General features: G+C 48.7%; 1 protein-coding gene across 2 annotated transcripts in view; it reads left to right on the top strand.

Moving 5' to 3' along the window:
- Positions 1 to 22,899, top strand: part of KIF2C (kinesin family member 2C) — a 140,968-nt gene that overhangs the window by 27,845 nt on the left and 90,224 nt on the right. For both annotated transcript variants that reach the window (XM_063939459.1, XM_063939458.1), the window contains 8 exons: positions 94 to 207; positions 924 to 1,034; positions 5,405 to 5,505; positions 5,853 to 5,948; positions 6,069 to 6,123; positions 6,203 to 6,365; positions 6,451 to 6,541; positions 12,906 to 12,969. In XM_063939459.1, the coding sequence (XP_063795529.1) occupies positions 94 to 207; positions 924 to 1,034; positions 5,405 to 5,505; positions 5,853 to 5,948; positions 6,069 to 6,123; positions 6,203 to 6,365; positions 6,451 to 6,541; positions 12,906 to 12,969 (795 nt within the window). The remainder of the gene's footprint in view (positions 1 to 93; positions 208 to 923; positions 1,035 to 5,404; positions 5,506 to 5,852; positions 5,949 to 6,068; positions 6,124 to 6,202; positions 6,366 to 6,450; positions 6,542 to 12,905; positions 12,970 to 22,899) is intronic.

Below are 22,899 nucleotides of genomic sequence, written 5' to 3'. Positions count from 1 at the left end.
GTTATGTTGCTTTCGCTTACCCATGGGCTTTAACTGCATGCATCATCAAGCCTGGTGCTCTTCACCGGTTAATTGTTCAAGATCACCTTTTAGCACTGCGAGCACGCTCAACCAGGATGACCTCCATTCCCGAGACCCGTCCAGCTGACCATGAGATGGATGTGGATCCTGCACCACAGCCTGTCGTACAGCAAATTACAAGTGCCAGTGAGTGCTGTATTTCCCTTTGTCAGATGTGTGTATGAGAGATTAATAATTGTGCTCATGTGTTCTCTAGATTTTCCAAACATGTGACCAGAAAATATGAATAAGACTGAATAACATGCTTGTAAATCATTCTCTTGATCTGATCCCATAATGCACTGCACACCCTCTGATCTTGGCACTGAGCAGGATAATTACACCTGTTAATGTCCCTCTCGCCTAATGACCACGTACCTCACAGCCTCTGAGGTGGTAAGATTCCCTCACTGTAGTCTGGATAGCTGTATCCCACCCAAGATCCAGTGTCTGAATATACATTTATATAGCCCTGTATCCCACCCGAATCCAGTCTCTGAATACTGTGTGTATATATAATTACCTTACTGTCCCTTTTAAACCGGAACAGATGGATTATACAGGTTCTGTGGGTAATAACTATGTCCTTTGACCTCTTAGGGTAGCTACAGTACTGAACCTTTTTAGTTCCCTCTTACTTCACAAGCTGTGTATTTCCCTTATTGGCCTTGCAGCTTAAATTGTGCTTCTCTACAAAAAAAGCCTAAACAAATTGCAGATATGGGTCTATGAGCTGCTCACAACCTGGTGTAACATGCCTCACTTAGACTGGTGCAGCCTCTTGTAGCCCAGCCGTCTTTTTCACCATTTAAAAGGGTCTTCTTCTAGAAATGATCCTTCAGGTTGTATTTATTACTCCACAGGTGTACGAACCCGATCCACCAAGCTCAGCAGCATCGGTGATCAGAGGCTACTACCGCGTGTGACTGAAGTGGTCGAGGAGTCTGCGCCTCCGAATGCAAAAAACGGTCAAGGTAAAGCTCTTGGCAAGGTCTGCACTGTTTTCACACTGTGTGTGTGTGTGTGTGTGTGTGGGGGGGGGGGGGGGGGGGTTACCCTTTTTTTTTTCCTTTTTCTTCTCTAGCATCAATAAGGGATACTTGGGTTCACTTAGTACGATGGGGCTCAAAGGAGCTGGAGCTTTTTAAATCTTCAAGCAGGGTGTGCTGGCTCCTCCCCTCTATGCCCCTCCTACACCCAGTTTAGGAAAATGTGCCCTCAGGAGAGGATGCACACTCTAAAGCTCCAGGGTTTTTTCTTCAATTTGTTTTTAAAATGTTATTTCGGGTAGGCTGTCCGGGCAATAGCTTTCCTGCGTTGAGGGACTTAGGGGTATAACTGATACCGACCTCATTAGGTGCCTGAGCCGATCCCCTGCTGACAGGACATCAGCCCTGAAGGGCAGTGTACCACATGGCGTTGCGCTATACACCTCTGAGAGCAGCCTGAAGATGAGAAGAGTGGTGAGTGACAACCAGGGACCCACTAGGGGTTTCCCGAGTCTTTGGGGCGGGCATATGGACACTCCCTGGGGTGATCCCATAGCCCCCCCCCTTCCTCCCGCGTAGACTGGCAGTGATTAGTGAAAACAGGTGATTGGGGCCTGATTTTACACTTGTGAGGCTTTGGCCAGTATAACTGAGAGCTCCGGTGCCATTATAGGAAGCGTAGTTTACTCAGAGCAGTACCAGCTGCTTCCTGGCGCCTCTTTCTGAATTCCAGCAGCTGCAGCATGATTGCCAGCTCCTCCAGGGACACTCCAGCAACCAGGTTTCTTGGTACACGTGTGTAAAAAGGGGGAGAGATGCTTGATATATACATTCATAAGCTTTTGTTTTGTGCACAGCTTAAATTGTACATAGTGTAGCCTTGCAGTCTTGTGGAGTCTGCTTGGCTTGTGTGCTGGTCCCTTCCACACATACCAGTCTTGGCAGGCTTCCTTGCACTTTGTGTGGGTTTCTGTCTCCTTTCAACATGGTGAAACAAGTACTATGTATTGTATGTAACACCAGGTTTTCCCCCTCCATTGATGATTCCCTCATGTGAACAATGCAGCCAGTCCTCACAACTTAGTGGGGTTTCTGGGGGGGGATATACAGGAACCATCTTGTTTATTATCTATAAAGACCATGATGGCTGACATGTCAAATCAGTTAGCTGCTAATAGACGGGGGACATGGAGACTGCAACAGTCTGTAGGAGATCTGTCTAGTAAAGCAGATGACAGAAGGGTCACCCCTCTCTAAATCAGGGCCACACAAGCGTGGGTTGCCGGACATCCTCTCAGACTATGACGAGGAGATACCAGAAGAGGAGGGGGAGGAGCTAGAACTTATTAGCGGATTTCTCTCCAGCACAGGGTATTGTACCCCTTATACTCACTATAAGAGATGTGTTAAATATTCCTGCTGAGGATACTGAGGTACAGCAGTCATTCTTCCCTTCGTAGAGAGGCTAATGTCACGTTTCCTGATTCCAAAGAATTAGATGACCTTTTCAGGCACTTTCCCATTTGCTGTGGATGCCTCGGTCTCACGCCGATCTAAGAAAACAATGTTGCCGGTTCCTGGAGCTACTACATTAAAGGACCCAGGGAATAGGAAAATAGAAAGTAATCCGAAGTCTATTTACACGGCAGCGGGAGCATCCCAGTGGCCTGTTATTGCAGGCTTTAGGATGATGCATGCCATTCATACAGTGGCTGCTCAGTTTCAGGAGGGCTTAACAAGTGACAAGTCCTTAGTAGAAATAGTGACGCTGGTGAAACAGTCAGGATACTGCACGTGTCCTTTGTTACTCTATCAAGGATATAGGTGCTATCAACGCGAGGACCACTGCCATGGCGGCTTCTGCATGCAGGGCCTTGTGGTTGCGTTAATGGATAGCGGACACGGAATCAAAGCGCAGTGTGGAAGCTCTACTTTTCACAGGAGATATTTGGGGGTTAGACACATGGAATTCAAAACCTACAGCAGGGAAATCCACGTATCTCCCCTCTGCGGCTCCACCGGCCAGACGTTCCTACCCTGGTCCCTCCATGCAGTCCTTTTGGACCACGAGGTTTAAGCCAAGAGCCAGAGGTGCCTCAAATGCTGCGAGAGGCGCCAGAGGTAAGACACGAAAACCTGCCGCTTCAGGTTCATAAGAACAGAGCACTAGCTCTGCATCCACCAAGGCCTCAGCATGACACTCTCTCCATCCCTGGGGGATCTCTAGGTGGGAGCTCTGTTACGGCACTTCATCCGTATTTGGGGCAACTCCTGCCATGATGCCTGGGTAAAAGATCTGATCTCCCAGGTCTACAAACTGGAGTTCGACAGTACTCCATCTCACAGATATTTCAGGTCAAGCTTGCCAGCTTTAGGGGAAACTGGTTACGCTGCAGGCGGCCATTAAAAAATTGGTTCGGACCCAGGTCATTGTTCCGGTTCCACTACAACAGCAGGGAGAGGGATACTATTCCAACCTGTTTGTAGTACCGAAGCCGGACTGTTCGGTACGGCCCATTTTGAATCTAAAATCCTTTTAAACCCTTATCTGTGGGTTTTCAAATTTTAGGATGGAATCCTTGCGAGCAGTGATCTCAGGCCTGGAAGAAGGAGTTTCTGGATCTAAAGGACGCTTACCTCCATATTTCAATATGGCCACCCCATCAGGCTTACCTCAGGCTTGATCTGCTGTACGATCACTACCAATTCCAGGTACTACCCTTTGGTATCTCCACGGCACTAAGGGTCTTCACGAAGGTATAAATGATGTTTCAGCTCTGTGTTCAGGGGATCAACATTGTTCCCTACCTGGATGATTTTTTGATAAAAGCAAGATCCAGGGAGTGTTTATTGACCAATATCTGCCTCATTAGGCAGCTATTAGGCAATTTGCAAAAATCGCACCTCGAGCCAACTAAACTGGTTCAGTTTCTGGGAATGATTCTGGACACTGTGGCTCAGAAGGTGTTCCTCCCAGCAGACAAAGTGAGGACGCTTCAGGAAATATTCTGAGCGGTTCTAAAACCGAATCGGGTTTGCATATGCCTCTTAGGAAAGATGGTGGCCTCATACGAGGCAGTCCAATACGGAAGATTCCATGCCAAAACCTTCCAACTAGATCTTTTGAACAAGTGGTCAGGGTCACATCTTAAGATGCATCAGATCATACGTCTCTCACCTCAGGCCAGTATGTCTCTCCTGTGGTGGCTGCAGTCCTCCAGTCTGATGGTAGGTCAGAGCTTTGAGATTCAGGATTGGATTCTCATAACCACGGACAAGTCTGAGGGGTTGGGGAGCTGTGTCACCCAAGGGGTGCAGTTCCAGGGCAGGTGGTTAACCCATGAGGCCCTTCTTCCAATCAACATTCTGGAACTCTGGACAATATACAATGCTCTGCTTCAGGCCTCTCCTTTGAACCTGAACGGCCCGATTCTGAAGCAATCGGACAATGCCACAGCGGTAGCGTACATCAACCGACAAGGAGAAACGAAGAGCAGAGTGTGCGTGCGAGAGGTGTCCAAGATACTCCTCTGGCTGGAAAGAAAGGCAAAGGTAATATCTGCCATATTCATTTCTGGAGTAGACAACTGGGAGGCAGACTTCCTAAGTCAACACAACACGACCTCTACCCGGGAGAGTGGTGCCTCCACCCACAGGTCTTTCAACTGATCGCAAACCAGTGGGGTTGTCCACAGATCGATCTGATGGTCTCTTGGCTCAACAAGAAGCTTCAGTGGTATTGTTCAAGGACCAGGGACCCTCGGGTGACAGAAGTGGACGCTCTGACGACACAGTGGTTTTACCATTTAGTATACTTGGGCAGGCATTGCTGTAGATATCTCTGCACGTTCCCGCCCATTCTGGAAGCTTTGGGACCTCCCCATCGTACAAAGTGAACCCCAGTATACCTTATGAATGTTGGAGAAAATAGGATTTTAATTACCTGCCAGTAAATTCTTTTCTCGTCCATAAGGGATACCGGGTGCCCGCCTCAGTGCGTTTTTGACTTTTCTGCAGGTTGTTCTTGTATGATTCTTGTCTGTATCAGCTGTTGTGGTCATATTAAGCAGATGTTGCTGGTCTGTTTCCTGTTGTGATGTGTTAATCTCACCACTCGTTATCTTATGTTCCTTCTCTCGCGTATGTCCATCTCCTTCAGGCACAGTTTACCTAGACTGGCTGTGGGAGGGGGCATAGAGGGGAGGAGCCAGCACACACAGTTTGAAGATTTAAAGTGCACCTTGGGCTCCGTCATACGAAGTGAACCCCAGTATCCCTTATGGACTATGAGAAAAGGATTTACCGGTAGGTAATTTAAAATCCTACTTAACTTTTGTGTTTTTGTTTTTTCACAGCCAGAAGAAAATCAAATATAGTTAAAGAAATGGAAAAAATGAAAAGCAAACGTCATGAACAGAGAACACAACACACAGAGTTAAGGACCAAACGAGTGCAGGTTTGTTTAGTGGGGGGGGGATGTCTGCAGAACAGCGAAAGGTTTAAAGGGCGTGCCCTCATCTCTTGTGGCATATATGCGGATAGTGCCGAGATTGTGGTCTATGATACATGGCATAGAATTCAAAGGCCTCCAAAATTTCAGCTGTGAATCCTACAGCACTGGTGGACTTGGTGGGTTGGGGGGCTCCTCACCAATTATCTGCATAACAATTGTGTTTTAAAACTAAATGCATGCTTGGAGTTGGTACCCTTGGTGCATAATCTCCTCCTTCCTTCCCACTAACAACCAATCAGTCCACTGGATTTATTGTATCTTGTCTGTTAACCGTACAATACTCTGTACAGGACTATGACACAAGTGTACCGAATTGGGAGTTTGGAAAGATGATTAAAGAATTTAGAGCAACACTGGACTGTCAGAAAATCAGCATGGCGGACACGGTAATGCACTGAGAATATTGTAGATTGCTATATGGTGGCTTAAATGTAGCACTGTGTAGACAGTATCTCTTGGACAACCAGTTCTGACCGACCTGGTTTTATTTTTCTTGATATTTGCAGGCAGAAGAGCATCGGCTGTGTGTGTGCGTCCGTAAACGGCCTTTAAACAAGCAAGGTAACACACTGTCCCTTGTGCTGGGAATGCCTCTTGCTCTACTTGCTGTAAGTTTCCGTAACTTCCTGTTCCTCGGCAGAGCTGGCGAAGAAGGAGTTTGACATCATATCTGTTCCGAGTAGAAGTGTGGTCCTTGTGCATGAGCCGAAACTGAAAGTGGATCTGACCAAGTACCTGGAGAACCAGGCGTTCCGTTTTGATTTCACATTTGATGAGACTGCGACAAATGACATGGTTTATAGGTGCGGCACCATTAAACTACCTCTGCGGTGTATAAATGTTGAATTTCATGAGTGAAAGATTCTATTGTTTGTCTTTTTTCATCAGGTTTACAGCCCGGCCTCTGGTTCAGTCCATATTTGAAGGCGGGAAAGCGACCTGTTTTGCTTATGGGCAAACTGGAAGCGGGAAAACTCATGTAAGTGAACTTCGAATAATGTAGGTTGTGTTGGTAGATTGTAGCCTGATATATATAGGAGGAGACTTATCAAAGCTCGGAGAGAAATACAATGAAGAGAGAAAGTACCAACAAATTAGCTATTATTTTTTTCAAATACTGCCAGTAAAATGACAATGACTACCTCTCCAAGCTTTGATAATGCTCCCCCAAAGTAAGCAGGGATTTGCGGTGTGATGCTTAGATCTATGGGTTTGGGTTGAGCACTGGCTGTGGTTGGTGGTTTTGGCGTGGGAGCTGTTGACTACTTTAGGGCAATAATGTCAAACTCTGATTTCGTGAGGGGGACCACCGTATAGGACTAAGGGGTCTATGTACTAAGCTTTTGAAAGAGATGAAGCACCAGCCAATGATTGGCACTTTTATTTATTTATTTATTTATTTATTTATTTGTTATTATTATTATTATTATTATTATTCTGACGTCCTAGTGGATGCTGGGTACTCCGTAAGGACCATGGGGAATAGACGGGCTCCGCAGGAGACTGGGCACTTCTTTAAAGAAAAGATTAAGTACTACATCTGGTGTGCACTGGCTCCTCCCTCTATGCCCCTCCTCCAGACCTCAGTTAGAATCTGTGCCCGGCCTGAGCTGGATGCACTTAGTGGGCTCTCCTGAGTTCACTATAAAGAAAAGTATTTGTTAGGTTTTTTATTTTCAGTGAGATCTGCTGGCAACAGACTCGCTGCTACGTGGGACTTAGGGGAGAGAAGCAAACCTACCTGCTTGCAGCTAGCTTGTGCTTCTAGGCTACTGGACACCATTAGCTCCAGAGGGATCGAACACAGGGCCCGACCTCGATCGTCCATTCCCAGAGCCGCGCCGCCGTCCCCCTTGCAGAGCCAGAAGACGGAAGAAACCGGAGAAAATCGGCGGCTGAAGACTCCGGTCTTCAATAAGTTAGCGCACAGCACTGCAGCTGTGCGCCATTGCTCCCACAGCACACCACACGCTCCGGTCACTGGTGGGTGCAGGGCGCTGGGGGAGGGGCGCCCTAGGCTGCAATTAGTATACCTTTTGGCACAAAAAAGCACATAATACAGTGTATAACACTGTATATGTGCAGAAACCCCCGCCATTAACGTTATAAAGAGCGGGAAGCCCGCCGCTGAAGGGGCGGGGCTATCTTCCTCAGCACAGCCAACGCCATTTTCTCTTCACAGCTCCGCTGGAAGGACGCTCCCCAGGCTCTCCCCTGCAGTATACACTACAGAAAGGGTAAAAAAAAAAAGAGGGGGGGCACATAAATTTAGGCGCAATTTGTGATATAAGCAGCTATAGGGGGAAAATTCACTTTGTGTATAGTGTATATCCCTCTGTTATATAGCGCTTTGGTGTGTGCTGGCATACTCTCTCTCTGTCTCCCCAAAGGACTTTGTGGGGTCCTGTCCTCAGTCAGAGCATTCCCTGTGTGTGTGCGCGGTGTGTTGGTACGGCTGTGCGGGGCCGACACTTGAATGGATGGGTATGTGGAAGGTATTAACCGACCGTGTCAACTCCTTGCATAAAAGGTTCGATGACGCAGCTTTGGGACAGCCGGCATCTCAGCCCGCGCCTGCCAGGCATCTCAGAGGCCGTCAGGGGCTCAAAAACGCCCGCTACCTCAGATGGCAGACACAGATGTCGACACGGAGTCTGACTCCAGTGTCGACAAGGATGAGACAAATGTACAATCCACTAGGGCCATCCGATGCATGATTACGGCAATGAAAAATGTGTTGCACATTTCTGACATTAACCCGGTTACCACAAAAAAGGGTATTATGTTTGGGGAGAAAAAGCAGCCAGTGACTTTTCCCCCATCTGATGAGTTAAATGAATTGTGTGAAGAAGCGTGGGGTGCCCCAGATAAGAAACTAGTAATTTCTAAGCGGTTACTAATGGCGTACCCTTTCCCGCCAACGGATACGTTACGCTGGGAGACATCCCCTAAGGTGGACAAGGCGCTCACACGCTTATCAAAAAAGGTGGCACTGCCTTCTCAGGATACGGCCGCCTTAAAGGAGCCTGCAGATAGAAAGCAGGAGGCTATCCTGAAGTCTGTGTATACACACCCAGGTACTATACTGAGACCTGCTATTGCTTCAGCATGGATGTGTAGTGCTGCAGCAGCGTGGTCTGATTCCCTGTCTGATAACATTGATTCCCTTGACAGGGACACTATATTGCTAACCATAGAGCATATTAAAGACGTAGTCTTATATATGAGAGATGCACAGAGGGACATTTGCCGGCTGGCATCTAGAATTAATGCAATGTCCATTTCTGCCCGGAGAGTATTATGGACTCGGCAGTGGACAGGTGATGCTGACTCTAAAAGGCACATGGAAATTTTGCCTTATAAGGGTGAGGAATTGTTTGGGGACTGTCTTTCGGACCTCGTATCCACAGCAACAGCTGGGAAGTCGACTTTTTTACCTCCGGTTCCCTCACAGCCTAAGAAAGCACCGTATTATCAAGTACAGTCCTTTCGGCCTCAGAAAGGCAAGCGGGTTAGAGGCGCGTCCTTTCTGCCCAGAGGCAGGGGTAGAGGGAAAAAGCTGCACCATACAGCCAGTTCCCAAGAACAAAAATCCTCCCCTGCTTCCACTAAGTCCACCGCATGACGCTGGGGCTCCACATGTGGAGCCAGGTGCGGTGGGGGCCCGTCTCCGGAACTTCAGCGACCAGTGGGTTCACTCACAGGTGGATCTCTGGGTTCTACAAGTGGTATCTCAGGGATACAAGCTGGAATTCGAGACGTCTCCCCCTCGCCGTTACCTCAAATCAGCCTTGCCAGCTACTCCCCAGGACAGGGAGGTAGTACTGGCGGCAATTCACAAGCTGTACCTACAGCAGGTGATAATCAAAGTTCCCCTCCTTCAACAGGGACGGGGTTACTATTCCACAATGTTTGTGGTACCGAAACCAGGCGGTTCGGTGAGACCCATTCTAATTTTGAAATCCTTGAACACTTATATAAGGAAGTTCAAGTTCAAAATGGAATCGCTCAGGGCGGTTATTGCAAGCCTGGAAGAGGGGGATTACATGGTATCACTGGACATCAAGGATGCTTACCTACATGTCCCCATTTACCCACCTCATCAGGTGTACCTCCGTTTTGTGGTACAGGACTGCCATTACCAATTCCAGACGTTGCCGTTTGGTCTGTCCACGGCACCGAGGGTATTTACCAAAGTAATGGCCGAAATGATGATACTCCTTCGAAAGAAGGGAGTTATAATTATCCCATACTTGGACGATCTCCTTATGAAGGCGAGGTCCAGGGAGCAGTTGTTGGTCGGAGTAGCACTATCTCGGGAAGTTCTACAACAGCACGGCTGGATTCTGAATATCCCAAAGTCGCAGCTGGTTCCTACGACGCGTCTGCTGTTCCTGGGTATGATTCTGGACACAGAACAGAAGGTGTTTCTCCCGGAGGAGAAGGCCAAGGAGTTGTCATCTCTGGTCAGAGACCTCCTGAAACCAAAACAGGTGTCTGTGCATCACTGCACGCGAGTCCTGGGAAAGATGGTAGCTTCTTACGAGGCAATTCCATTCGGCAGGTTCCATGCAAGGATCTTTCAGTGGGATATTAGACAAGTGGTCCGGATCGCATCTTCAGATGCATCGGCTGATCACCCTGTCCCCGAGGGCCAGGGTGTCTCTGCTGTGGTGGCTGCAGAGTGCTCATCTTCTCGAGGGCCGCAGATTCGGCATACAGGACTGGGTCCTGGTGACCACGGATGCAAGCCTCCGAGGTTGGGGGGCAGTCACTCAGTGAAGAAACTTCCAAGGACTATGGTCGAGTCAGGAGACTTCCCTACACATAAATATTCTGGAACTAAGGGCCATTTACAATGCCCTAAGTCAGGCAAAACCCCTGCTTCAAAACCAGCAGGTGCTGATTCAATCAGACAACATAACGGCGGTCGCCCATGTAAACCGACAGGGCGGCACAAGAAGCAGGATGGCGATGGCAGAAGCCACAAGGATTCTCCGATGGGCGGAAAATCACGTGATAGCACTGTCAGCAGTGTTCATTCCGGGAGTGGACAACTGGGAAGCAGACTTCCTCAGCAGGCACGACCTCCTCCCGGGAGAGTGGGGACTTCATCCAGAAGTCTTCCAGCTGATTGTAAATCGTTGGGAAAGGCCACAGGTGGACATGATGGCGTCCCGCCTCAACAAAAAGCTAAAAAGATATTGCGCCAGGTCAAGGGACCCTCAGGCGTTAGCTGTGGACGCTCTAGTGACACCGTGGGTGTACCAGTCGGTTTATGTGTTTCCTCCTCTTCCTCTCATACCAAAGGTACTGAGGATAATAAGAAAGAGAGGAGTAAGAACTATACTCATCGTTCCGGATTGGCCAAGAAGGACTTGGTACCCGGAACTACAAGAAATGATCTCAGAGGACCCTTGGCCTCTGCCTCTCAGACAGGTCCTGCTACAGCAGGGGCCCTGTCTGTTCCAAGACTTACCGCGTTTGACGGCATGGCGGTTGAATGCCGGATCCTGATGGAAAAGGGCATTCCGGTTGAAGTCATTCCTACGCTGATAAAAGCTAGGAAGGATGTGACCGCAAAACATTATCACCGCATATGGCGAAAATATGTTGCTTGGTGTGAGGCTATGAAGGCCCCAACAGAAGAATTTCAGCTGGGTCGATTTCTGCACTTCCTACAGTCAGGAGTGACTATGGGCCTAAAATTGGGTTCCATTAAAGTCCAGATTTCGGCCCTGTCTATTTTCTTTCAAAAAGAACTGGCTTCACTGCCTGAAGTTCAGACGTTTGTTAAGGGAGTGCTGCATATTCAGCCACCTTTTGTGCCTCCAGTGGCACCGTGGGATCTCAACGTTGTGTTGGATTTTCTAAAATCACATTGGTTTGAGCCACTTCAGACCGTGGAGTTGAAATATCTCACGTGGAAAGTGGTCATGCTTTTGGCCTTGGCTTCGGCTAGGCGTGTGTCAGAATTGGCGGCTTTGTCATGTAAAAGCCCCTATCTGATCTTCCATATGGACAGGGCAGAATTGAGGACTCGTCCCCAATTTCTCCCTAAGGTTGTATCAGCGTTTCATTTGAACCAACCTATTGTGGTGCCTGCGGCTACTCGGGACTTGGAGGCTTCCAAGTTGCTGGATGTAGTCCGGGCCCTGAAAATCTATGTTTCCAGGACGGCTATAGTCAGAAAAACGGACTTGCTGTTTATCCTGCATGCACCCAACAAGCTGGGTGCTCCTGCTTCTAAGCAGACTATTGCTCGCTGGATCTGTAGCACGATTCAACTTGCACATTCTGCGGCTGGACTGCCGCATCCTAAATCAGTCAAAGCCCATTCCACGAGGAAGGTGGGCTCTTCTTGGGCGGCTGCCTGAGGGGTCTCGGCTTTACAACTTTGCCGAGCTGCTACCTGGTCGGGATCAAACAAGTTTGCAAAATTCTATAAGTTTGATACCCTGGCTGAGGAGGGCCTGGAGTTCTCTCATTCGGTGCTGCAGAGTCATCCGCACTCTCCCGCCCGTTTGGGAGCTTTGGTATAATCCCCATGGTCCTTACGGAGTACCCAGCATCCGGTTAATCTATTTCTCGTAGTCCATAGTGGATGCTGGGAGCCCGTCCCAAGTGCAGAATTCTGCAATACTTGTGTATAGTTTATTGCTTAACTATAGGGTTTTTTGTTCTGAGGCTCAGTTGTTCATACTTTTAACTGGGTATAGTTATCACGAGTTGTATGGTGTGGCTGGTATGAGTCTTACCCTGGATTCCAAATCCTTTCCTTGTAATGTCAGCTCTTCCGGGCACAGTTTCCCTAACTGAGGTCTGGAGGAGGGGCATAGAGGGAGGAGCCAGTGCACACCAGATGTAGTACCTAATCTTTTCTTTAAAGAAGTGCCCAGTCTCCTGCGGAGCCCGTCTATTCCCCATGGTCCTTACGGAGTACCCAGCATCCACTACGGACTACGAGAAATAGATTTACCGGCGAGTAAAATCTTATTTAATATTATAATAATATTCTCCCCCTCCACATAGACCCCAAAATTATTGAAGTATACGCACTGCATTTTTAGGAACATAACTGTACTGGTTTTATGCTTGGCCCAAAAATGGAGGAATAACAATGATACTACTTGCTGCTATTCATATCTAGTGTAGAACAGGGAACATCTGCAGTTGCGCGGTGTGGGGAGGGTGCACAGCCAGCTGCAAGATACCAGTGCTGTGTAGGTTTCACTACAGCATGTGACAGATGGGTCCCTTAAAAACGTTTGGTCCCCAGAAGGAAGTCAGGAGGTTTTCCCTATGTGACGATCACTAACCATGGTTTGCTTCTTGTGTTACAGACGATGGGTGGCGACTTCTTAGGGAAAAATCAGAATGTTACTAAAGGAGTCTATGCTTTTGCATGTAAGTGGCTTGGGTGGGAAATCTGTGCTTTGCAGTAAAAAGACTCTCCTGCTTTGTTAATGTCTATATAAAAGTCCACCTTACTATGCAGATTTATTTCTGCAGCAGGGTACATTGGTTTCCACAGGGAAACACCGGGTGTAGAGATGGATCTTGATCCAGAGGAACCAACAGACTAAAGCTTTAGGCTGTCCCAGGATGCACTGGGGCCTCCTCTAATCGCACCTCCAGGCACTGGAGCTCGGTTTTGAGTTGGTGCCTGTAGTAAGCAGGTTACTAACAGTAGGGCTGCGCTGGGCAGCCCTGAAAAAGCTTTTTAAGAAGCCTTCAAGGGCCGTAGCACTTACATGTCAGGGTGACATTCTGTGTTGTGGCTCCGTCGTCTCCCAAGCAACGTTGCATACTCCCGTGGCTCAGTTCTCAGTGCTTGCGGCGGAGACGCTCCGGCTCTAGGTACACTGTCGCAGGCGCTCTCCTGGTTCGCGTGGCTGCTAAGAAGGGAGGAGGTAAGAGGGTCCCCCAGGCGGGACCCGCTACTAAATCGCGTTCCGGTCGCAGTCTAGGGAGACTGACTGTGACGCTGGCGTGGACACTGTTACGCACAGGGACCCCACTATATTTGCCAGAGCATAGGAGTACAGGTCGGGGGTATTAACGCCCAGTTTAATAAGACTCCGTAGTACCAGGTGGTGAGGACCAGCATAGGGGAGTCGGCGCTTGACCTGTAGTCCCGGCCCAGGGTGCCATCGCTGAGCAGATTTTCCCGCCCCGGTGCTTCCGCACACTCTCTCCCTCACTCCCTGACTGAGACGCTGGGTGCCATCTTATAAGCATAGCTGCGCTTGGTCTCCAGGACTGCAGGGCAATGTCTCCCTTGTAAAGCCGCCTGTATACAGTGCTGTGTCTTTACAAACACTTCAGTATTCTACATGTCTTTATACAGACAGCGTTGGTTAAGAGATTGTACCTATTACAGGACATACATACATACATACATACATACATACATACATACATACATACATACATACATACATACATACATACATACATACATACATACATACAGTTCCAGTGCAATTTTATTGTCATGATAACCATTTGCATTGTAATCCTGACACTGTGTGTCTGTATCTGCTATATGGTTTCACTTTCAGTGTTTCCCAGATATGTCTATCACTATATTCTGTACCGTAAGGGGCTAGGTGCATCAGGGTCATTTATAGTGCGTCACAGTATTTACCCATTATGTGTATTCTACTGTACACTGTCACATAATACCGGATTTAATCGCAGGTGTTATGTACTGGGTACTCGATCACATACTAAAGGATTTAATCGCAGGTATTGTACTGTCTGGCTTCATCGTACTATTACCGCTCTGTTGCATTTGTGTATAATGTCTAAAATGTAGGGCAGTATATCTGGGGATGCTCCTGCATCATGCAGAGCATGCGCCAGAGATTTACCAGAGGGGGAAGTTTTTGTATGGTGGTCTGTGTATGGAGTCATACATCTCCCAGTCAGTCCGCAGCTCCTGTAACCAATCAGGAGTCAACCTGGGCTGCGTTCACAAACCTACTAGGTACTCCGGTGGAATGCCTTATGCCCCCTATGGGACCACCTGTGCCATTACAGCCACAAATTGTCCCTATGGTTACTCCGCCTTAGGTGGATTATTTGTCTAACCAACTGCAGCAAATAATGCATTCATTGGTCAGGGAAGAATCTACGCTAGAAAAAGGCATTTGGCTTCCCCCAGCACCCTGAATGATAAGTTACCAGATTTAAATCCCACACTATTGGAATTCAGAGCTCTCGGTTACATATATTTGCGCAAATGTATGACTAAGCCCCAAAGCCGCGTCGAGGTATCTCTGTATATTTGGAGTCCCTAGCGCTATATCTAGGTGCAGGGTGTGGCACCCCAAAAAATCAGCATAAGCCAGAAAGTCAAGTGCAGCATACCAGTGAATTAACTAGTGTTAATAAATTAGTGTTCGGAAGCCGAAGCTATAAAGGAAGTGATACAAAAATGAGATGTAATTAAAATGGAGAAATAGTGTAAAAGAAATTAGTAAGTAGTAAGTGTTAATAGAATGTAAAGGTATGCAACACTAAAGCCATCCAGCTCAGCCAGTCCAGAGGCACCACACCCCACACCTCCATTACCCCAATCTGGGTCTATGATTAACCAGCAAGGAGCCACATGATAATGGCTCCTTACTTGGCTTAAAAATATTTCTCTGACATCCTAGTGGATGCTGGGGACTCCGTAAGGACCATGGGGAATAGACGGGCTCCGCAGGAGACTGGGCACACTATAAGAAAGATTTGGTACTACCTGGTGTGCACTGGCTCCTCCCTCTATGCCCCTCCTCCAGACCTCAGTTAGATTTCTGTGCCCGGCCGAGCTGGATGCACACTAGGGGCTCTCCTGAGCTCCTATAAAGAAAGTATATGTTAGGTTTTTTATTTTACAGTGAGACCTGCTGGCAACAGGCTCACTGCAACGAGGGACTAAGGGGAGAAGAAGCGAACCTACCTGCTTGCAGCTAGCTTGGGCTTCTTAGGCTACTGGACACCATTAGCTCCAGAGGGATCGACCGCAGGACCTGTCCTTGGTGTCCGTTCCCGGAGCCGCGCCGCTGTCCCCCTTACAGAGCCAGAAGCAAGAAGATGGTCCGGAAAATCGGCGGCAGAAGACTTCAGTCTTCACCAAGGTAGCGCACAGCACTGCAGCTGTGCGCCATTGCTCCTCATACACACTTCACACTCCGGTCACTGAGGGGGGGGGGGGGGCGCCCTGAGCAGCAATAAAATCACCTTGGCTGGCAAAATAACCACAATATATAGCCCCAGAGGCTATATATGTGGTAATTACCCCTGCCAGAATACAGAAAAAAGCGGGAGAAAAAGGGGCGGAGCCATCTCCCTCAGCACACTGGCGCCATTTCTCCCTCACAGTTCCGCTGGAAGGAAGCTCCCCGACTCTCCCCTGCAGTCTACACTACAGAAAAGGGTAAAAAAGAGAGGGGGGGCACAAATTTGAGGCGCAGTAAATATTCTAGCAGCTATAGGGGACATAATTCAGTTAGTCCCTGCATTATATAGCGCTCTGGTGTGTGCTGGCATACTCTCTCTCTGTCTCCCCAAAGGGCTTTTGTGGGGTCCTGTCTCCTTTAAGAGCATTCCCTGTGTGTGTGCGGTGTGTCGGTACGGCTGTGTCGACATGTTTGATGAGGAGACTTATGTGGAGGCGGAGCAGATGCCGATAAATGTGATGTCACCCCCTGCGGGGCAGACACCTGAGTGGATGGACTTATGGAAGGAATTACGTGCAAGTGTCGACTCCTTACATAAAAAATTTGACGACATGCCAAATGTGGGACAGCCGGCTTCTCAGCTCGTGCCTGCCCAGGCAATTCAAAGGCCATCAGGGGCTCTAAAACGCCCACTACCTCAGATGGCAGACACAGATGTCGACACGGATACTGATACCAGTGTCGACGATGATGAGTCAAATTTAATGTCCACTAGGGCCATTCGTTGCATGATTGAGGCAATGAAAGAGGTTTTACACATTTCTGATATAAACCCAGGTACCTCAAAAAAGGGTATTATGTTTGGGGAGAAAAAACTACCAATAGTTTTTCCCCCATCTGAAGAATTAAATGAAGTGTGTGAAGAAGCGTGGGCTTTCCCTGATAAAAAATTGTTGATTTCAAAAAAATTACTAATGGCGTTCCCTTTCTCGCCAGAGGATAGGTCACGTTGGGAAACTCCCCCTAGGGTGGATAAAGCGCTCACACGTTTGTCTAAAAAGGTGGCACTACCGTCTCCGGATACGGCCGCCCTAAAGGAACCTGCTGATAGAAAGCAGGAGGCTATCCTAAAGTCTATATATACACACACTGGTGTTATACTGAGACCAGATATTGCTTCAGCGTGGATGTGCAGTGCTGCTGCTGCTTGGTCAGATTCCCTGTCGGAAAATATTGACACTCTGGACAGGGACACTATATTGCTAACCGTAGAGCATATAAAAGACTCAGTCTTGTACATGAGAGATGCACAGAGGGAGATCTGCCGGCTGGCATCTAGAATAAGTGCATTGTCCATTTCTGCTAGGAGAGGCTTATGGACTCGGCAGTGGACAGGGGATGCAGATTCTAAAAGGCACATGGAAGTTTTGCCTTATAAGGGTGAGGAGTTATTCGGGGATGGTCTCTCAGACCTTGTTTCCACAGCAACAGCTGGGAAGTCAGCATTTTTGCCCCATGTCCCCTCACAGCCTAAGAAAGCGCCGTATTATCAGGTACAGTCCTTTCGACCCCAGAAAAACAGGCGGGGAAAAGGCGGGTCCTTTCTGCCTAGAGGCAGAGTAAGGGGAAAAAAGCTGCACCACGCAGCAGGTTCCCAGGAACAAAAGTCCTCCCCCGCTTCTTCCAAATCCGCCGCATGACGGTGGGGCTCCACAGGCGGAGCCAGGTACGGTGGGGGGCCGCCTCAAAAATTTCAGCGATCGGTGGGTTCGCTCACGGGTGGATCCCTGGATCCTTCAAGTAGTATCTCAGGGGTACAAGCTGGAATTCGAGGCGCCTCCCCCCCCCCCCGCCGTTTCCTCAAATCGGCCTTACCGACAACTCCCTCGGGCAGGGAGGCTGTACTAGAGGCAATTCACAAGCTGTATTCCCAGCAGGTGATGGTCAAAGTACCCCTACTTCAACAAGGACGGGGTTACTATTCCACACTGTTTGTGGTACCGAAACCGGACGGTTCGGTGAGACCCATTTTATATTTAAAATCCTTGAACACATACATCAAGTTCAAGATGGAATCGCTCAGGGCGGTTATTGCAAGCCTGGACGAGGGGGATTACATGGTATCCCTGGACATCAAGGATGCTTACCTGCATGTCCCAATTTACCTTCCTCACCAGGAGTACCTCAGATTTGTGGTACAGGATTGCCATTACCAATTCCAGACACTACCGTTTGGACTGTCCACGGCACCGAGGGTGTTTACCAAGGTAATGGCAGAAATGATGATACTCCTTCGAAAAAAGGGAGTTTTAATTACCCCGTACTTGGACGATCTCCTAATAAAGGCGAGGTCCAGGGAGCAGTTACTGGTCGGAGTAGCACTATCTCGGGAAGTGCTACAACAGCATGGCTGGATTCTAAACATTCCAAAGTCACAACTGGTTCCTTCCACACGCTTACTGTTCCTGGGGTTGATTCTGGACACAGAACAGAAAAAAGTTTCTCCCGCAGGAGAAAGCCAAGGAGCTGTCATCTCTAGTCAGAGACCTCCTAAAACCAAAACGGGTATCGGTGCATCACTGCACACGAGTCCTGGGAAAAATGGTGGCTTCGTACGAAGCAATTCCATTCGGCAGGTTCCATGCAAGGACCTTCCAGTGGGACCTCTTGGACAAGTGGTCGGGATCGCATCTTCAGATGCATCGACTGATAACCCTGTCTCCAAGGACCAGGGTGTCTCTACTGTGGTGGCTGCAGAGTGCTCATCTTCTAGAGGGCCGCAGATTCGGCATACAGGACTGGGTCCTGGTGACCACGGATGCCAGCCTTCGGGGCTGGGGCGCAGTCACACAGGGAAGAAATTTTCCAGGGACTTTGGTCAAGTCAGGAGTCGTCCCTACACATAAACATTCTGGAACTGAGGGCCATTTACAATGCCCTAAGTCAGGCAAGGCCCCTGCTTCAAAACCAGCCGGTTCTGATCCAATCAGACAACATCACGGCAGTCGCCCATGTAAACCGACAGGGCGGCACAAGAAGCAGGATGGCGATGGCAGAAGCCACAAGGATTCTCCGATGGGCGGAAAATCACATAATAGCACTGTCAGCAGTGTTCATTCCGGGAGTGGACAACTGGGAAGCAGACTTCCTCAGCAGACACGACCTACACCCGGGAGAGTGGGGACTTCATCCAGAAGTCTTCCTACTGTTGGTAAACCGTTGGGAAAGGCCACAGGTGGACATGATGGCGTCCCGCCTCAACAAAAAGCTAAAGAGATATTGCGCCAGGTCAAGGGACCCTCAGGCGATAGCTGTGGACGCTCTAGTGACACCGTGGGTGTACCAGTCGGTTTATGTGTTCCCTTCTCTGCCTCTCATACCAAAGGTACTGAGAATAATAAGGCGAGGAGTAAGAACGATACTCGTGGTTCCGGATTGGCCAAGAAGAGCTTGGTACCCGGAACTTCAAGAAATGTTATCAGAGGACCCATGGCCTCTACCGCTCAGACAGGATCTGCTACAGCAGGGGCCCTGTCTGTTCCAAGACTTACCGCGGCTGCGTTTGACGGCATGGCGGTTGAATTCCGGATCCTAAAGGAAAAAGGCATTCCGGAGGAAGTCATTCCTACGCTGATAAAAGCCAGGAAAGAAGTAACCGCAAATCATTATCACCGCATTTGGCGAAAATATGTTGCGTGGTGTGAGGCCAGGAAGGCCCCTACAGAGGAATTTCAGCTGGGTCGTTTTCTGCACTTCCTACAGTCAGGAGTGACTATGGGCCTAAAATTGGGTTCCATTAAGGTCCAGATTTCGGCTCTGTCGATTTTTCTTCCAGAAAGAACTGGCTTCACTGCCTGAAGTTCAGACTTTTGTAAAGGGAGTGCTTCATATTCGGCCCCCTTTTGTGCCTCCTGTGGCACCTTGGGATCTCAATGTGGTGTTGAGTTTCCTAAAATCACATTGGTTTGAACCACTTAAAACTGTGGATCTGAAATCTCACGTGGAAAGTGGTCATGTTATTGGCCTTGGCTTCGGCCAGGCGTGTGTCAGAATTGGCGGCTTTGTCATATAAAAGCTCTTATCTGATTTTCCATATGGATAGGGCAGAATTGAGGACTCGTCCCCAGTTTCTCCCTAAGGTGGTATCAGCTTTTCACTTGAACCAACCTATTGTGGTGCCTGCGGCTACTAGGGACTTGGAAGATTCCAAGTTACTGGACGTAGTCAGGGCCTTGAAAATTTGTTTCCAGGACGGCTGGAGTCAGGAAAACTGACTCTCTTTTTATCCTGTATGCACCCAACAAAATAGGTGCTCCTGCTTCTAAGCAGACTATTGCTCGCTGGATTTGTAGCACAATTCAGCTGGCGCATTCTGCGGCTGGATTGCCGCATCCTAAATCGGTGAAAGCCCATTCCACGAGGAAGGTGGGCTCATCTTGGGCGGCTGCCCGTGGGGTCTCGGCTTTACAACTTTGCCGAGCTGCAACTTGGTCAGGGGCAAACACGTTTGCTAAATTCTACAAATTTGATACCCTGGCTGAGGAGGACCTTGAGTTCTCTCATTCGGTGCTGCAGAGTCATCCGCCCTCTCCCGCCCGTTTGGGAGCTTTGGTATAATCCCCATGGTCCTTACGGAGTCCCCAGCATCCTCTAGGACGTCAGAGAAAATAAGAATTTACTCACCGGTAATTTTATTTCTCGTAGTCCGTAGTGGATGCTGGGCGCCCATCCCAAGTGCGGATTGTCTGCAATACTTGTATATAGTTATTGCCTAACTAAAGGGTTATTGTTGAGCCATCTGTTGAGAGGCTCAGTTATATTTCATACTGTTAACTGGGTTTAATATCAGGAGTTATACGGTGTGATTGGTGTGGCTGGTATGAGTCTTACCCGGGATTCAAAATCCTTCCTTGTTGTGTCAGCTCTTCCGGGCACAGTATCCTAACTGAGGTCTGGAGGAGGGGCATAGAGGGAGGAGCCAGTGCACACCAGGTAGTACCAAATCTTTCTTATAGTGTGCCCAGTCTCCTGCGGAGCCCGTCTATTCCCCATGGTCCTTACGGAGTCCCCAGCATCCACTATGGACTACGAGAAATAGAATTACCGGTGAGTAAATTCTTATTTTAAGAGCTACCTACCTTGGAGCAACCTCATAATGCTCCATATGGCATGTCAGGGCCTGCACCACCTCCTAATGCAGGAACCTCTGTCGTATGTCAGGGAAGAATCTACCCCAGGTCACACTCTTGTGTCTGTGTCCTCTAAGCTGACTGCTTCCTCCTCACAATCCACTAATGTCTCAGATGTTTCATCTGAAGAGGAGGGGGAGCATAAGGTCTGGTCAGACACTGCACAGGTGTTTCTGACAAGGATTCTCCATTGCCAAATGATGTCCCTGCCCTTGTGGTTGCTATTAAGTAAATCCTACAAAGCACTGATGAGGATTCCACTACTGTTGCTAAGAAAACTGGTATGTTCAAACAGCAGAAGGTGGCTAAAAATCTATTCCATTCTGGCCGTTAGGTGGACATCAGGCTGGAACCCTGGTCTAATCCAGGGAAGAAATGCCCTCTAACAGGGCCTTCGATCGCTATCCCCTCTCTGCAGAGTGATGTAACAAGGGAGAATTCGCCGCTGGTGGGTTCTCGTGTCACCTGCCTAGTGGTGTCATCCACTCTGTCACCACTGTCACTTCTCTGAAGGAACTGGCAGATAAGCGTGTGGTGGAATGCCTGTAGTCTATTTACTCCCTTACTGGGGTTGTACATAGAACCACTGTTGCAGCCTCTTGGGCTACAAAAGGAATTGAAGAATGGGTTCAGGCATTAGAGGAAGAGCTGCCCGAGGATATATCTGACAATGCCAGACATTACCGTCTCACAATACCACCGCTGCCTACTACATTGGGATGCATCCCTTGAGGCGGGTGTGTTAGCAGCCAAGGCGTCGACTATGTCTGTCCTGGCTCGTCGTGACGGAGGTCATAAAGTGGAACTGGACTCCAAAAGTCCTTGGAAGTACTTCCCTTTTACTGGGGTCATCTTATTTGGGGAAGACCTAAATAAGTTGGTGTCGGAAATGGAGGCTGCTAAAATTGCCTTTTTCCCAAATACTACTTCTGCACAGAAGGTTTAAGGTACCACTTTCGCTCCATTCGACCTCAAGGTGAAGCAAAGGTCAGGCATACACAAGATAATCTCTTGCTCCCATAACCACAAAGCCCAAGGCCAAACAATCCTGGGCTGCCAGTCAGCCTGTTTCTAGAAAAAAGCCTGCTGCATGACTGGACAGGCCTCCCCCTGGGGGACCCCAAGTTGGGAGGCCGAATTCTACAGTTCACCCGTATCTGGTTGAAGACTACTTCAGATGCATGGGTGCTGGAATTGGTCTCTCACGGGTACGTAATGTCTTTCAGGAGACATCCCCCTCGCCAGTTTTGCTCCATGGTTATCCCTTCGGATCTGTCAAAGGCGCAAACAGGAGTTCCCTCCCGGATATAGGAGTGGGAGAGCCGGTACCTCTGTCAAGAGAGCCAGCGGTTACTGTCCCTGTTTCTAGTCCGAAACCGAATGGGTCTTTCCGGTCTATTCTCATCCTCTCTCAACAAGTTTGTGTAAGTGTCCAAGTTCCGTACGGAAACACTCGCTTAATTGTACTGGCTATGGAACCCGGATGCTATATGGTATTCCTGGATATACAGGATGTGTACCTGCATATGCCTATTGCCATGTCGCATTAGCAGTATCTGCGGTTTGCTTATGGCTACCTCAACTATTGGTTCTAACCTCTGCCACTTGGACTGGCTACGGCTCCTCAGATTTTCCCCAAGGTCATGGGCGTAATGACGGCCCATCTACATCGCCAGGGAGTCAAGATCCTGCTGTGTTTGAAGGACTTGCTGATTCTGGCGAACTCCCACGATGTCCTCCTCTGTCATCTGCAACTGAAGGTAAGCTTCCTACAAGCCCATGGGTGGGTCATCATTGGAAAAAGTCCTCGCTGGTCACAGCTAAGTATGGTGCACCTGGGGGGCACTGCTGGGGACACAGTCAACAGCTATTTCTGTTTCCAGGAAAGGTCCTGATGTTTCAGGACAGGATTAGATGCTTCCTTTCTCGCTCCAGAGTGTCTATACACTTGGCAATGCAAGTCCTTGGCCTGACTG

Source organism: Pseudophryne corroboree, chromosome 9 (genome assembly GCF_028390025.1).
Source record: "Pseudophryne corroboree isolate aPseCor3 chromosome 9, aPseCor3.hap2, whole genome shotgun sequence".
Taxonomy (NCBI): domain Eukaryota; kingdom Metazoa; phylum Chordata; class Amphibia; order Anura; family Myobatrachidae; genus Pseudophryne; species Pseudophryne corroboree.
Note: the sequence above shows the minus strand (reverse complement) of the source record. Positions and strands in the feature narration are given on the sequence as shown.